Raw genomic sequence first — 15,527 nt, 5'->3', positions numbered from 1 at the left:
TTTGTATGCTGCATTATAAGTACCAAAAAATTATCAGGTCAGACCAGGGCTATTAAAACTTTCAAGACATAGTTTAATTTCTATCTGTGCTCCCTCACATTTAATGGTATCAATTTCTAGCACTTAAATGGCTCTGTAAGACTAATACGAGTTTTTTGTTTGCACTTTTATAGCTATCAAATTTAAATGAGTAGTAAGTCACAGGACCAAAATTATTAACATCTAACATGAACCAGAACACTATAATTACCATAATTCATGCTTTTATATAGATATCAAATTCTCAAAGAAAAAAATTTGTATAAACAATGATCTGAGACTCACTTGAAGACTAGTGATGTGGACATTCTCAAAAGCCTTTCATTTGAGACAGATGCCACAGGAACAATTCCAAAATGCTTTATTAACTCTGCATCAATATTATTAATTTCACTCTTAAAATGTTCTATTACCTTGGGTCTTTCAACACTTTCTTTAATGAAAGTTTTCACTATACCAGTACACTGACATGATTATAAAGAAGGAGGTTTTCAACTTTGACACCTACCTCCATTTCTTCAGGTAAGCAAACATATGGTTACAGCAAAGAAATAAACAAAAAAGAAAAAGAAATTTGGTCGAATATTGTAAAAGTTTAAATCTATAAGAAAACAATAGTGCTTTTGAAAACAAACATTCCAAGCTTAATCTCACGGAAAGAGAACCACTGCTGTCTCAAAATTGCATAGTACAATAATATCAACTAATTTAAAATGAGAAACACTTTAACAAGAAAACTTTGTTACTCTCTGTGACTTACCTCATCATCTTTATACCAGGACAAGCTTTCCGCAGTAAGGACGAACCAGTATCCCTTCGAGCCCCCTTTCATGATGCCAATGTTGCTGATGGTGAGCCACCCCTTGCGAATCACCTACGAAAAAGCAGAAATCAGCAGAGGTGTTTAGTTTAACAAAAGCCAACGGAGATTAGATGCCTTGGAATAAGAGAAGTTAAAAACAAGATATTAATTGCAATAAAAATAGTATTTTCCCTCCAAACTCAACTTCTATTGAGTTATTCAAGAGAATTCATCTTCCGAAAGTGCAGATGAGTGAAGGGAAGTCTCTCCTGTCAACGAATGAAATAAAAATCTCAGACTCATCGATGGTGGAAGTGGAGTGACTGAAACAAGATAAAGTGAGGCAAACAGACTGTGTCAGGCCTGCTTATGGCATTGTTGCTACAATTAAAACATATTTAGTTGATTGAATGAACAATAGACTCTCCATATTCACTGTCCCTTCCCCACTTCCAGCCTACTGGCCCATTTGTTTGCCTGGTTTGCAGCTCATTAGGATTTCCACCAGAGACCTGGCAGCAAATGATGAAAAGAAGAAACTCAATTCAGTCAATTAGCCCCTTGTTGGCCCTAAATAAGGCTGATCGAGGGAGAAAGATGAAATAATAAACTAAAATGAAAAGTTTGGTGTTTTTAATAGTCTTAATTTACAATTTGAATAGCATATTGTAAAATTTCAAATTTATGAATTTTAAATCTTCTGGTTGTTCTCTACCATATTATAAAACACGTAGCATTTGCATAAAATTTTTAAAACAGGTTTTAAGTTCTAAAACATTAACAACTTGGATTATAGATTTAACAGAAATTATTTATAGATAAGTATTTATATGAAAAAATGTGAGGTTTTGTTCCCCTCAGAATTATTGTGAAGTTAAATTCTGTTATCCAGATGGCATCACTTACCATGTCCTCTATACGAGATAATTCTGTTGTCATAGAACTAGAAATGAAATGCTAAATGCAATTGGATGATATTGTTCTAAAGTCAAAAACTGTCCTACACTTAAATTTCTGTGTCCTACACAAAAACTGTCCCACACTTAAATTTCAGGATGTCCACATGTCAACATGTGGACATCCTGAAATATTTAAAACTTACTTATTGAAAAACTAATGAATGTCAGTTACTAAAGGAAGATGAAAATACCCTAATAATCACATTTCATTTTTATATTGCTATTAACTTTTCTAGTTGAAGAAGGAAGGCCAATCCCAGAGAAAATTATGGAATAGACCAAGGTTCTCATCATTGTCTTCCAAACCTCTCTCCACATTTCTAGCCCCTGTCACCCTTGATTCCCAGTTTCAGCATTGCCTTCGTGCCCAATTTCCATTTCAGTGTGCTGTTGCTTTTTTAACTCCCATATAGCATCCCTCTCCAATCTGGGCTAATGCACTTTTCTCTATGGCTTTTTAACTCTCTACTTCACAAAGCACAGACTAATACTCAAAGTATGTGATATAGTTTAGCTGTGTCCCCACCCAAATCTCATCTTGACTTTTAACTCCCACAATTCCCATGTGTCATGGGAGGAAACTGGTGAGAGGTTACTGAATTATGGGGGTGACTCTTTCCTGCACTGTTCTCGTGATAGTAAATGAGTCTCACAAGATCTGATGGTTTTAAAAACGGGAGTTTCCCTGCACAAGCTCTCTTTTTGTCTGCTGCCATGCATGTAAGATGTGACTTGCCCCTCTTTCCCTTGCACCATGATTGTAAGGCCTCCCCAGCCACGTGGAACTGTAAGTCCATTAAACCTCTTTTTCTTCCCAGTCTTGGGTATGTCTTTATCAGCAGCATGAAAATATGGTTTCTACCAGTTATATTACAATCATTCAAATGCTTTATAAAAATATAGATTCCTGGGCCACCTACCATTCCAAGTGAATCAGAATGTATATATATGAAACCCAAGAATCTATATTTTAATATGTTGCCAAGGTGATTCTTATTCACAATGAAGCTTGAAGCCCATGCATGCACACACACAATCAAAACTTTATTTTCCTTAGAGTAAATGGTCACATCTATTTAATAGTTTTGAGTAAGAAGGAGCTGGTTAAATTATTTCACACTAAGATCATTACCCACCCCACCAGGGCTTATAAGTAGCATGCTAATCATACCACTCAATGAAAATATACTAGTTATTTCATTTTATCAGAGATGCAGAGCAAGGGTACCGGCATCAGTATGTATAATAAATAAATACTAAATATGAATCTGAGCTGTTTTCTTATTTTCTAGTTAAAAATATATATCAGTAGATATCTTACTATAGCACCGTGCATTTCAATGGATCTTGCATGCTCCCTGGAACAGAGAAACTAGGTTATAAAAGCCATTGCAATAACCCAAGTGAAATATGGCCAGGATACGAATTAAAGTAATGATGTATAAAGTTAAAAGGAAACGAACCTACTGAAGAAATATCTAGGAGGTAAAATCAACAGGATTTATGAGTGAATGAGAGTGGGATTAGTGAGGGGAAAGAATAGAACTAGGTAATAGTGCAGCCACTAGCCACTAACCACATATGGTGGTTGAGCCCTATTGACTAGTTGCCATTAAGATGTGCCATAAGTGTTCAAATAAACACTGAATTTTGAAAACTTAATAGAAGAAATAATGTAAAATATCTCATCAATTTAAAACGATTATTACATGTCGAAATGTATTTTACATATATTGGGCTAAATAAAATTCACTGTAAAAATTAATTTCATCTGTTTCCTTTTGTTTTTTAATGTGGCTACCAGAAATTTTGTAATTACATATGCAGCTTACATTACATTTTTATTGAACTGTATGCTGTTTTAGAATGATTCTGAAACTATCGCAGCTACCAACTTTTAAAACCAACCATTCTAAAGTTCAGAAGGAATAGAGGAAGAAGACCCAGTTTGGGAAAGTGAGGGAGTTGACGAATTCAGCAAAGGCCATGCTGACTTTGAGGTAGCTGTAGGAAACACACATAGAGTGTGATCTGACCTCTGAAGCAAAAGGAAAAGGTTAGGACTGGAGGTATAGACTTGCAAGTCCTCAGCATATACACTGGTAGCAGTAAAACTCCAAGCAAAACAGCCGTGGTTCAAGATGGAATCCTGGGGGAAATATCAACATTTCAGAGGTAGTCACAAGCATCTGAAAAGGAATGTCAGAGAAACAAAAGCAATAAGGTCATGGAAGCCAAAGGCAAGGTGAATTTCAAGGAGTGTGAGGTTGGAAGTGTCAAATTCAGCACAGAAAGGGATATGACAGTACAATGCGGACATCACAGTGTCTTTAGCTATGCCAGTATGGTGGTGGACAAGGAGTCAGAGTTCATTGGGTTGAAAAGTGAATGAGAAACAAAAACTGGAGACAGTGACTGGGGAGAGCTCTTCCCAGAGGAAGGTGGAAGACAGTTAAAACCAGAATAGGTCACAGGGCCAAAGGAGGTGATGGTGGTGATAGCTGTTTGGTTTTAGGTTTCTTTCTTTCTCTCTCTCCTTTCTTTCTTTCTTTAGTATGGGCAATAATTGAGCATGTTTTTTGATTAATAATTAGTAGAGAGGGCCAAGCACAGTGCTCACACCTGTAATCCCAGCCCTTTGGGAGGCTGAGGTGGGCATATCACGAGGTCAGGAGATCGAGACCATCCTGGATAACATGGTGAAACCCCGTCTCTACAAAAAATTAGCCCAGCGTGGTGGTGGGTACCTGTAGCTCGGAAGGCTGAGGCAGGAGAATCACTCAAACACAGGAGGCAGAGGTTGCAGTGAGCCGAGATCACAACACTGCACTCCAACCTGGGCAACAGAGCGAGACTCTGTCTCAAAAACGATAATAATAATAATTAGTAGAGAGTACGAGGTTGGCGATACAATAAAGAGGATACAAGGACAAAGATAGGAGTGGATAAGATGAACAGCAAAGAGAAGGGTCTAGCCTTGAATAGGAATAAAGCTGCCTCATCTTGTGAGGCCAGGGGAGGTTGAGAGAGTAAGGGTGGACATAAGTCCTTCGCGAGGAACAGAATAGGAGGCTTAGGAAGGTTATATTTGATCTTTCCATTTCTGTTGACAAAACAGACAAAATTATCTGGGAGAGTGAGAGTACAAAGTTGGAAGGAAGGCTTGAAGGTAGTGACATTGGGGCAACCAGTAGTTGAGTCAGAGTGGATACAACTAGAATTCATTTTCTTAAATGGCTGAAAGCTGAGAATGAAGAACAAACTTGCAGGGACACAATCAGTGTAGTTGTGTTCTCTTTTCCAGCAGCACTTTGCATACCTGATGTAGAAGATAAGATGATAAATGGTTATTGATCCAGGGTTCTGAGTTTCTGAATCCAAGTGACCTAAGTATAGAAGTGTAATGATGTTGAAGGTTTTAGGTAAGAAAGCAATTCAGGTGATCATCCATTCAATCTAGGTCAAGCAGAGAAATAAGGTCAGGAGCTGCCAGTGGAGAGGTAGAAAATTAGAAGATAAAAGGAATAAGAGTCCAATGAAGTTAGAAAAAAAAAAAAGCAGATACCGTGTAAATGAAGACAAGATGGAGTTTTCAGAGTTTAAGCTGATGTGACGCTACATAAATTGCCTGATCTTACTGGCACTATTAGATTCATTCCTCAAAGATGCACCACTATCTCTAGAAGCATTTAATGTTGTAGCTGAAAAGGATATTTATTAAACATCATCTAGTCCAGTGGGTTTAGTGAACTGAGCTACAGGACAATTATGTTACTAATAACAGTTAAAATTTTCAAAGAATTGACATAAAAATAATTAGAATATATTTAAGATTATCCCTATGACCTAATAGCACTTGCAATGCAATATGCTTTCTAATTTGAAGAGAAAAAGAAGATTACAGCTGCCATGTTGTGAAGAAACATGACCTACATCCCTTACCAGGTACCCATGGAAGTGAGTTCAGCACTGGATGCTGTCAGCAATTAAGCTGCCATCATAAAAAGGTTAAGAAGCACTAATCCAATCCCAGCCCTTCCTTTTACAATAAAGGAAGCACATTTGCCACAAATGGACTTGTTTTTCTGATAACAATCACTCAAAATAGGATTTTAGATGTAACAATTCCTACTTTTTTCACTAAGGAATTGAGGGAGAGAAGCCACAAAATCAAAGTAAAACAATGGAATGAGATAAGAAAAGGCAGACATTCAAGAAAAATGGTCAGACCCCAAGGAGTAAGACCACTAAGGGGAAATTAATAAAAAGAAAAAAAAAGGAAAGTATGTGGGAACAGAAGTTAAAGACTAAATAAAATTTGAAAAGAATGCCAAGACAAATAGGATTAGTGGTAGAGGCCCTTCACAGAGAAAGATACAATATAAAATGTTAATTTTATATTCAAATTTAACACTGCCAAAATAAATCTACCAATGTTCATTACAATAGCCACTTACATCTTCTTAGTATTTGAATATCAAATCCTGTTTTGAGTATTCGAGTAAACAAGAGCAAGCAAACCCATAATTACATGACCAGAAAGGACCCTGAGAGCTAAAAGGGCATGTTCTCATTTGTTCAGCTGGAGACAAACTGTTTTTTAAAATTTATTGCCCATAACTATCACCCAAGTTTCTTTTGCCAAATAGGAAAACTTTGAAAGCAACTGCAAGACCAGCAATAGTAAGAGTGGAACAGCCCAGCCTCTTCTCTTGGTGATGAGCCTACCCTAAAAGAATATGTGTTCTGTTAGTTTCCTCCATGCTATGAGAAAACAGGTTTTGTCAAGGTCAGCAAAACCTGTATGTTACGGGTAGGTTCAGACCCCAACATCTGGCTGACATACTGGATCATAAAATTAATACAGAGACAAGGAATAAAATCATGAGAAGACAAAAGTACATGTGGAAGAGTTCTAGTGTGGCCAAGGTCTTGAACCCTCTGAGCAGGGGGTTTGACCTTGACCTTGCTTATGGTCGACCATGCAAGCTTTTTTCAGCTATGCAGCTGTCTTTTTTTTTTTTTTTTTTTTTTAACTGCGGTAGCCTAGATAAAGGTTGTAATCCATGCACCGTTTGATAGTTTGATCTTGGTAGATTACAAAAACTTACACCTAGACTTTCTCAGTAGATGAGCAGCTGCTTTTATAAAGGTAGTTCACACACCTCAGAACCTACCTGGCCAAATGCTGGGGAGCTGCATGTGCTCCCCGAAGGCAATGGACAGTGCAGTTACCCAGTTGGTTAGGAAAGATCTACCTTTGCAATCACAGGCATACTCAGGATACAGGTTACCCGTCCTTGAATTCGGCTAGCAGACTCGTTTCTAAGGCATGCCTGAGACAGAGATTTAACTACAGGGAAAAGAGTCTTCCCATTTACAGGCCTGGCAGGCCTCAGGAGGTGAACTAGATTTCCTAATTTTATACTATAAGGTAGCTGAGGTCTGTATGTACCACAATGCACTCTATAGGTCATGGTGTTAACCTTTAGAGCCAGGCCTAGGAAGGAAGGGTTAGATCAGCTGCTGTCAGAGCCTTTCTGTGCTCTGGGCCAGGGCAAGAAGGGAACTGTGGAGAGTTAACCTCAACTGGTGTGGCTTATTTACAGACTAAGGGTCTCCCCTACCCCACTCACTCTTCTCCTAAGCACACATTCTGAAGCTGGCTCTGGATTCATGAGATAGAGGGGAGAATGTCTCCTCAGGAAGCCTAGGCTTCTTAGACCTATAAATTTTGTAAGAGGAGGCAGGAGGAGAAATGCAAAGGAAAAAGGAAAGTAAAAATTAGGAGGTTTTGAATATGTTGCATGGAAAAGGAAGGTAACTGAAAAATATCCTGGTGGGTAACTGGAGTTGCGGACCCTGCAAATTCCTGAATTTTGCAATAGACAGCCATGTTTCAAGTGTCCTTCTCCAAGAGTATGCACATCGATGACTTTCTCCCTTGGTGGTAAATGTACGGTGGCAAAGCTAACTTCTTAAAAACGCCTTTGGGAATGTAATCCTTCAACTTTTGTATCTAGGAACTTGACAGTAGGAGAAGATTCACATTCACATTGAGGAGTGGGTTCACAAAATTCCTATGTTTATTTTGTTGATATTTTATTACTAATGTGTATTAATGATTTCATTTGATCATTGCAGAATTTTCTGATAAGCTATAGAAACAGCATGTCTGAACATAATTTGAAACAAGAAATAAGGAGCAAACACATACCCTTGTGCATAGGCTAGCCTTGAAGTGGACTCTACAAATGCACTGCTTTGACCCCTTTCAGAACCTTCTGTCCATTAGTAGTGCTAAGAGGATGCCCACAGGAGCCATGATTAGCTTTGGGGGAGTGGTATCAAGAAGGTAGAAGCAGAACTGATAGAGTGTTGACTTGTTACCTCAAAGAGGGATAGCCACAGTTCTGGTTGGTCACCAGAATAAGGATTAAACCCAATGGAATAAAAGGTGGGAGAAGATGAAGCAATACTGCTGAGGGTTGAGGAATGGAGAGGCACTCCTGTTGTTTCCTCACTCAGTCCCCCCCAGGAGGAGTAAAGTGACTTCTCACATTGATCTGGATGGATAAACAGGGAAGTGTAGTCCCAGGCCTGTCTTTCCCCCATTCTTGCCCCCATTCATCAAGGGAACTCGCCTGCCCACAGAGGGTGTGTGCTCTAACAGTGGAAAGAAGGGGGTCATGCCTGCAGTTTTCAGGGACAAGTTCAATTCAGGAAAGTGTTCAAAAGTCATTCTCACCTAAGACACTTATTAGTCAGTCATCCAGTATTTCCTAAATGCCTATGATGGGTCAGGCACTGTGCCAGGTGCCCTGGCACCAGAAACACAAGTGAGGACCACCACAAACACGCCCAGGTGTGACTTTTAAGTGGCCAGCTATATGGTAGAAAATAGATTTTCACATCTGATGAACTAATGCTATGACAGGGATAAAGAAGTTGTGAAAACAAGAAGATAAGATGAAGTATATATAAAGGAATTTAAAGAATAGTGAAATTGAGACACAAAATAATCAAATATTCGATGAAAATTATTTTTCTTTGTTTTCAAGACTCTACAAAATCAATTTGTTCCTAATACGAAGGAATTGGCTAAGTGACTTTTTTACATTTGGATGTTACTTCATGGTTTTAACCTTCTAGGAAATGAGAGTTTCCTAAGTATCTAAAACAGACAAAGAATATAATTTGACTCCATTTTTAGAAATTCAGGAATAGTAACAATGGCTAACATTTACTAAATATTACTCGGTGCCAAGCACTATGCTAAGAGCTTCACACACATTATTTCTTTTAATCCACATAATAATCCTATGAGGGAGGGAACACTTTCCTTCCTGATAGGCGAGGAAAGTAAGATTGCACTTCTGTTTAACCGACAAATCCATGTTTGTAATTAACAGGCCTTCCTTGTAGGAGTTTCCGTACTGTTTGCCATTTTACTCCAATTTGCAGAGCATGCTTAGAGGATTCAACACTTGAATAAAATAAAACCTCTCCGGTTGACTGATTTCAGAGCCCCCGCCCTTAACCCACACACATGCAAGGATGTTGGCTACAGTATGGCATCTAATGGCAAGCAATTAGAAGCAACTCATTTTCCTAATAGGAAACTGATTAACAGGTTATGGCATAATCCTCTGATGTTAAATCAAGCTAAACAAAAATACCTAGTACATGATGTGAGAAAAATATTTTTGCCAGCGTGTGCTAATAGTGGGCGGAACCCTAGAGTCAGATTAACTGGGATTGGCTCCTGGTTTCAGTAGCTGCTGCCTGGGTGACACTGGGTCAGTTAAAGGGAACAACCTCCCTTTGCTTCAATTTCTTCATATGTAACATGGAATAATAATAGTAATACCTATAATGTAGAGTTGTTACGAGGATCAGATGAGCTAATATACATAAAGGATTTGGATTAGTACCTATTAGTATTATATATATGCTATTATCTCAGTTATGTTTGTTATTGTAAGGACAGAAAAAAATTGTAATATATACCAAAATGTTAGCTATGATTGAAACTTGATGGTAAAATATAAAGTTCTATTTATTTCCTCCTTTCATTTCCCTGTATTTTTCCTATTTTCCTATAACACTTGGGTTATTAAAAAGTAAGTTGGCATCACATTATTGCTTGTTTAAAAGAGGCAATTTCTTGAGATTTCCTTTAATGTATAATGAACACAGCATGTTGGAAAAAACTGAAACAGATTATAAGCAACTTAGTAGTGAAATAACCTAAGAGCACAACATAAAAAGAAAGCATTCTGAAGTAGTATACGGGAAATCACTGTGATCAAAGAAGCTTGACTATTTTAAAGAAGGAACTGACTGGATTGACTGAAAACGTTAACAGTGTTCAATAAAAGCTGACTGAAAATAAGGAACCAATGTTTAATATTCATATCAAACCCAAGCTTATTAAAATGCAGCTGCCAAAAAATTAATAACTTTCTGGTTCCCTGGTTCCTCTGTAAATCCCAACCTCTACCTAATAACACAGGCATAAGTTTAAACTGTAACCATCTAACAAAGATTTTGTAAATCAAACAGAACTCCACGTTACTGTTTTGCAAAAGAACTTCATCACACAACTGAAGGAGCCCCTTTCTCACTTTTTCCTGGACTTCCCAAATCTACAATGACTATGTCTATGGTGCCTTCCTCATCGTCCACTCATTCTGCCCTGCAAAAGCACCAGAAACCTCTTCTCAGTGAGTTTCGCTTCCCAAACATTAGCCTATGCTCACATAATGAGGGCGTTTTTTATGCCTCTGTGGCTTACTGGGCTTCCGCACTATCTTGATTCTTAAAATTATTTCTAAAGATTTTTTTCTCTTATTATTGTTTCCCAGAATTTGCTCAAATGCCTGCATATGCATTATTTTGGCCACATGTACAGTTATTTCTAAGAGTTCACTAAGAGTGAGCTGTTTATTCTCAGACTTTACTCACCTAAACCACTATAAGATCCAGGCCATTAACCATGATGAAAATCAGGGCTCTCATTTTTTTCACTTTTTTCCTGTGTATCTTTTCCATGTGCAGAGCTTCCTTTGAAGTTAATGGGCCCTCCATGTGGAAGGGATTCCAAATGATACAAAACAGAATGAGAACTAAGCCTGTCATCTATTTCTCACATTCAAGGACAAAACTACACACACGAGGAAAAAATACCTCATAATTATCAAGGCTTGAATAAAATGTGGATGTTTACTAAAAATAATCCAGAGTGCTTATTTAACAGAAGAAGACAAAACACCTTAGTGAATATTTATTAATTATTTAACAGAAAGTTAGTGAGCACCTTAGATGTGTCAGAAAGCATACTGGAAATACAAGAATAAACCAAGGAAACAGTAACACACATACACACAAAGGCACAGTCCCAACCTTCATGGAGCTTATAGACTAATGAGAGAGTAGGCACTAAACAAAGTCTCACACTGATAAATGTAAAATTATAACTCTAGTTGGTGCTGCCAAGAAGTGGTTCCTTATGTGAAGAGTACTGTGACCTGCAGCGGGTATAAGAAAAGGCGTACTTGAAGTGTTCAGCACTTGAGCTGAAATGAAGAGTGTGGGGCAGGAGTGGGAGAGGGAGAGGCAAACTCAGTGTGGCCACTCTATCTAAAGCAAGAGTGAGCCTCCTACCAGGCGCGCCCGGAGGAGAGGCGAACAACACTTAGTCATGTAATTTATGTGAAGAAACTTGGTCCTTATCCTGAGAGAAATGGGAAGCCTTTCAAGTATTTAAAGTAGGGTAGCAATATGAGATTTTGATATGGTTTGGCTGTGCCCCCACGCAAATTTCATCTTGAATTGTAGCTCCCATAATTCCCTCATGTTGTGGGAGGGACTCAGTGGGAGACAATTGAATCATGAGGGATGGGTCTTTCCCATACTGTTCTCCTGAGAGTGAATAAGTTTCATGAAATCTGATGGTTTTATAAAGGGGAGGTCCCCTACACATGCTCTCTCTTGCCTACCACCATATGACTTTGCACCTCATTCGCCTTCTGTCACGATTGTGAAGGCCTCCCCAGCCACGTGGAACTGTGACTCCATTAAACCTCTTTTTCTTTGTAATTTACCCAGTCTCGAGTATGTCTTTATTAGCAGTGTGAGAACAGACTAATACATATTTGCCCATGAAAAGTTATTTTCTAGCTCTAGCTTGGTGAAGAGATTCAAGAGAGGAAAAAGGATACAAGGTGATCGATAGTTGACTATTGCAGAATCTTACATTATAAATGATGATAACTTTGACCAAAGTTTTAGAAATGAACATATGGAGATGCAGACAAATTTGAAGAATATTTAGAAAGAGAAGTTAGTATGACAATAATAAATTGGATATGGAAGATGAGAGAGAATGGGGCGTTGAAGATGACTCCCAAGGTTTACGTTTAAGAAACTAAACAGACTATGGAGGCACATTCGTGGAGAGAGAGTAGGCAGACTATGTTTAGGGAGTGGAGGAGTCGTAAGTTCAGTCTGGACATGTCAAAATGTGAACATGTGAAATAGACCATTGACTGTAAAGATGTCTGGATCAGATATGCAAATTTGTGAACTGTTGTTTGCCGATGTAAATAAAACTGTGGGTGTGAAAAAAATGACTTAAAATGAGCATTTGAGTGAGAAGAGAAGAGGGCCCAGGATGAGCCCTGATGGAAGCCAATGTGCAATGTCTGGGAGAAGAGGATGGACCCATGAAGGAAACTGAGGCAGTGCTAGAAGAGAGAGAGAACAGAGAATACGACAGAAATGAATGAAAGAGAATGTCTCAATAAGGTGAAAGGATTGAAAGGTCAAATGCCACTGTAAGGTCAAACGTAAAATTTTTTTCACTGGTTTTAAGGTTACTGAAGAGAGAATACTAAAAATATTAAACAACTGGCCAGGTGTGGGGGCTCACGCTTGTCATCCTAGCACTTTGGGAGGCCGAGGCAGGCAGACCACCTGAGGTCAGGAGTTCGAGACCAGCCTGACCAATATGGAGAAATCCCCTCTCTACTAAAAATACACAATTAGCTGGGCGTGGTGGTGCATGCCTCTAATCCCAGCTACTCAGGAGGCTGAGGCAGGAGAATCACTGGAACCTGGGAGGCAGAGGTTTTGGTGAGCCAAGATTGCGCCATTGCACTCCAGCCTGGGCAACAAGAGTGAAATTCTGTCTCAAATAAAAAAAAAAGTTAACAACTAGTATGACATCAGTCTGACCAATCCCCAAAGGTGCTGGGGTCGCAGTGCTAAAGCAGGGTACCAAAGGCTCCCTTCTGTGCCAGGCCTTTGTCTTTAATCTTTGGACAGAGGGGAGGATGGAGGGACTCAGAGAGGAGCTTCAGCATCTCTGATGAGAGAGGGGCACTTGCAGGAGCAGCCAGCTGTAACTGGTCTGAAAGCATTAAATATGAGAAAAGCCATTCTGGCTCTCCTGATGCATGCTGGCTGGGGAACATCACTGAGTGTTCTTGCTGTGGCCTGATGGAGAGGGGGAGCGCCGAATTAGAATGGGCGGGTGACAGAGGTGAAATTTTCCCATGTAAGTCTGATTTCATATGATGAATCAATACTTTGTCAGCATGTTCCAGATGCAGAAAAAAATATTCCAAAATTGCAAAAGAAGAAAAAATAAATAAAAGCAAGAATTGGCCAATGAAGAAAACATACCAGAGAATCAATTTTAAAAGACTTCCTTGAAATTTTGGTCCCTATAGGGAAGCAACAAGATGTGCTGTCATTCATTCAAATTAAAGCTATAGAGCAATTTATCAATGTCAAATGAGAATGGCTGACAAATTTTAAGGTTTTGTGTTTCTAGAACAGTCTAGAAAAATTTATTTACCCTATTACACCTCTGAAATAGAGTACCAATAGTATTACTAAGGAGATGCTCACACACTCAGGTATTAAATAAGTGTTAGTAGCCAATCCTTTGTAGAGAACCCACTACCATAAATACTGACGTTCTAGGGAAAAATGCATGCATAGATCTAATGTAGAATCCCAGTTTTAAATCTCTTCCAATGTGAAGGAATCAAGGACCTTCCTTCCTCACCTTTGATTGCTCTGTGGATTTTGGCCTGCAGGATGTGAGGATATAGACACCATTAAGCAAATAGCTGTGGGTGACTGAGGCTTTCACCTTGTGCAAACCACAACAATACTTTCCTGTCAGTCTGGTTAACCCCGTGCACTTTAGTCTTGAGGTCCTGAGGAGTGGCTTACCAACTCCCCTGTTCAGTGCCACAATCTCTTATGTATGACCCAGTTGTCTTTCCTCCTAGCAAGTAAGAGAACACACTTCACAACTTCTAACTTGCCCTTATGTATCACTACCTTTTTCAGTGTTTCTAAGCATTTACCTGCTAGTAATTACTAGGGGACAAAACAAAAGAGCTCATTCCTAAAAACAATCTCTTTCTCCTCTCTCCACTTCAAACACAATTTAGCTTTAAGAGAAAGATCAAAGATGATACTTGTGGGACCCTGATTCACTATTAGTTCATTTTCACACTGCTGATAAAGACATACCTAAGACTAGGATGAAAAAGAAGTTTAAATGGACTTACAGTTCCACATGGTTGGGAAGGCCTCAGAATCACAGTGGGAGATGAAAGGCACTTCTTACATGGTGGCGGCAAGAAAAAATGAGGAAGAAGCAAAAGCAGAAACCCCTGATAAACCCATCAGATTTCCTGAGACTTACTCATTATCATGAGAATAGGATGGGAAAGACTGGCCCCAGTGATTCAGTTACCTCCCCCTGGGTCCCTCCCACTACAGGTGGGAATTCTGAGAGATACAATTCAGGGTGAGATTTGCGTGGAGACACAGCCAAACCATATCCATCACAAAGACTAAATATAAGAGCCATGCACATATAAAAGAAAATGCCACCATTCTGATATTCTAAAATAGAGAGAGGGCTTAGGTCTCGGTGAAGACTTTTTTTTTTTTTTTTTTTTTTTTTTTTTTTTGAGATGTAGTTTTGCTCTTGTTGCCCAGGCTGGAATGCAATGGCATGATCTTGGCTCACTGCAACCTCCACCTCCCAGGTTCAAGCGACTCTCCTCCTCAACCTCCCAAGTAGCTGGGATTACAAGCATGCACCACCACGCCTGGCTAATTTTGTATTTTTAGAAGAGACAGGGTTTCTCCATGTTGGTTAGGCTGGTCTCAAACTCCCAACCTCAGGTGATCCACCCGCCTCAGCCTCCCAAAGTGATGGGAATACAGGTGTGAGCCACCACGTCCAGCCCAGTGAAGACTTTTAAGTAACCGATGGGGTTGAGGCAGGGTTTCTCAAAGTATGTTCTAAGAAATGCTATTTAAGACAGACATTCCATGAAAAAAGTTTTCATGACTAAAAAAGTTATGGAATTCCTGCAATACCATATAGTCTTCTCTCACATACACAATGCACAATTTTCTGTCAAAAATGCTGAGAAGTGCCAAGATAAACACACCTTTTAACTTTGCTTACCAACTCCAAATTTGACCACGAAGCCCTATTTTAATATCTCCAAGTGTTCCAGATGTACTTCCAAAAACAGTTGGTTCATAGAGCTGAGGTGGCTACCCTTGAGTATACAGGGTCCTCAGCTATGGGAGAAAGAAGGGAATCTCCACTGGAGCTTGGCATCTCCTCTGCCTTTCCCTGTTCCCCCTCCCCAACACCACCTGTCCACTCCACTCCATGCTGGACT

The 15,527-nt window shown here is 39.1% G+C and overlaps 1 protein-coding gene across 3 annotated transcripts in view; it reads right to left on the bottom strand.

Moving 5' to 3' along the window:
• Positions 1-15,527, bottom strand: part of DNM3 (dynamin 3) — a 566,202-nt gene that overhangs the window by 279,354 nt on the left and 271,321 nt on the right. For all 3 annotated transcript variants that reach the window (XM_023207167.1, XM_023207165.1, XM_023207166.1), the window contains one exon: positions 800-913. In XM_023207167.1, the coding sequence (XP_023062935.1) occupies positions 800-913 (114 nt within the window). The remainder of the gene's footprint in view (positions 1-799; positions 914-15,527) is intronic.

The sequence above is a fragment of the Piliocolobus tephrosceles genome, chromosome 1 (genome assembly GCF_002776525.5).
Source record: "Piliocolobus tephrosceles isolate RC106 chromosome 1, ASM277652v3, whole genome shotgun sequence".
In the NCBI taxonomy this organism is placed as follows: Eukaryota; Metazoa; Chordata; class Mammalia; order Primates; family Cercopithecidae; genus Piliocolobus; species Piliocolobus tephrosceles.
This window is presented reverse-complemented; position numbering and strand designations above follow the sequence as displayed.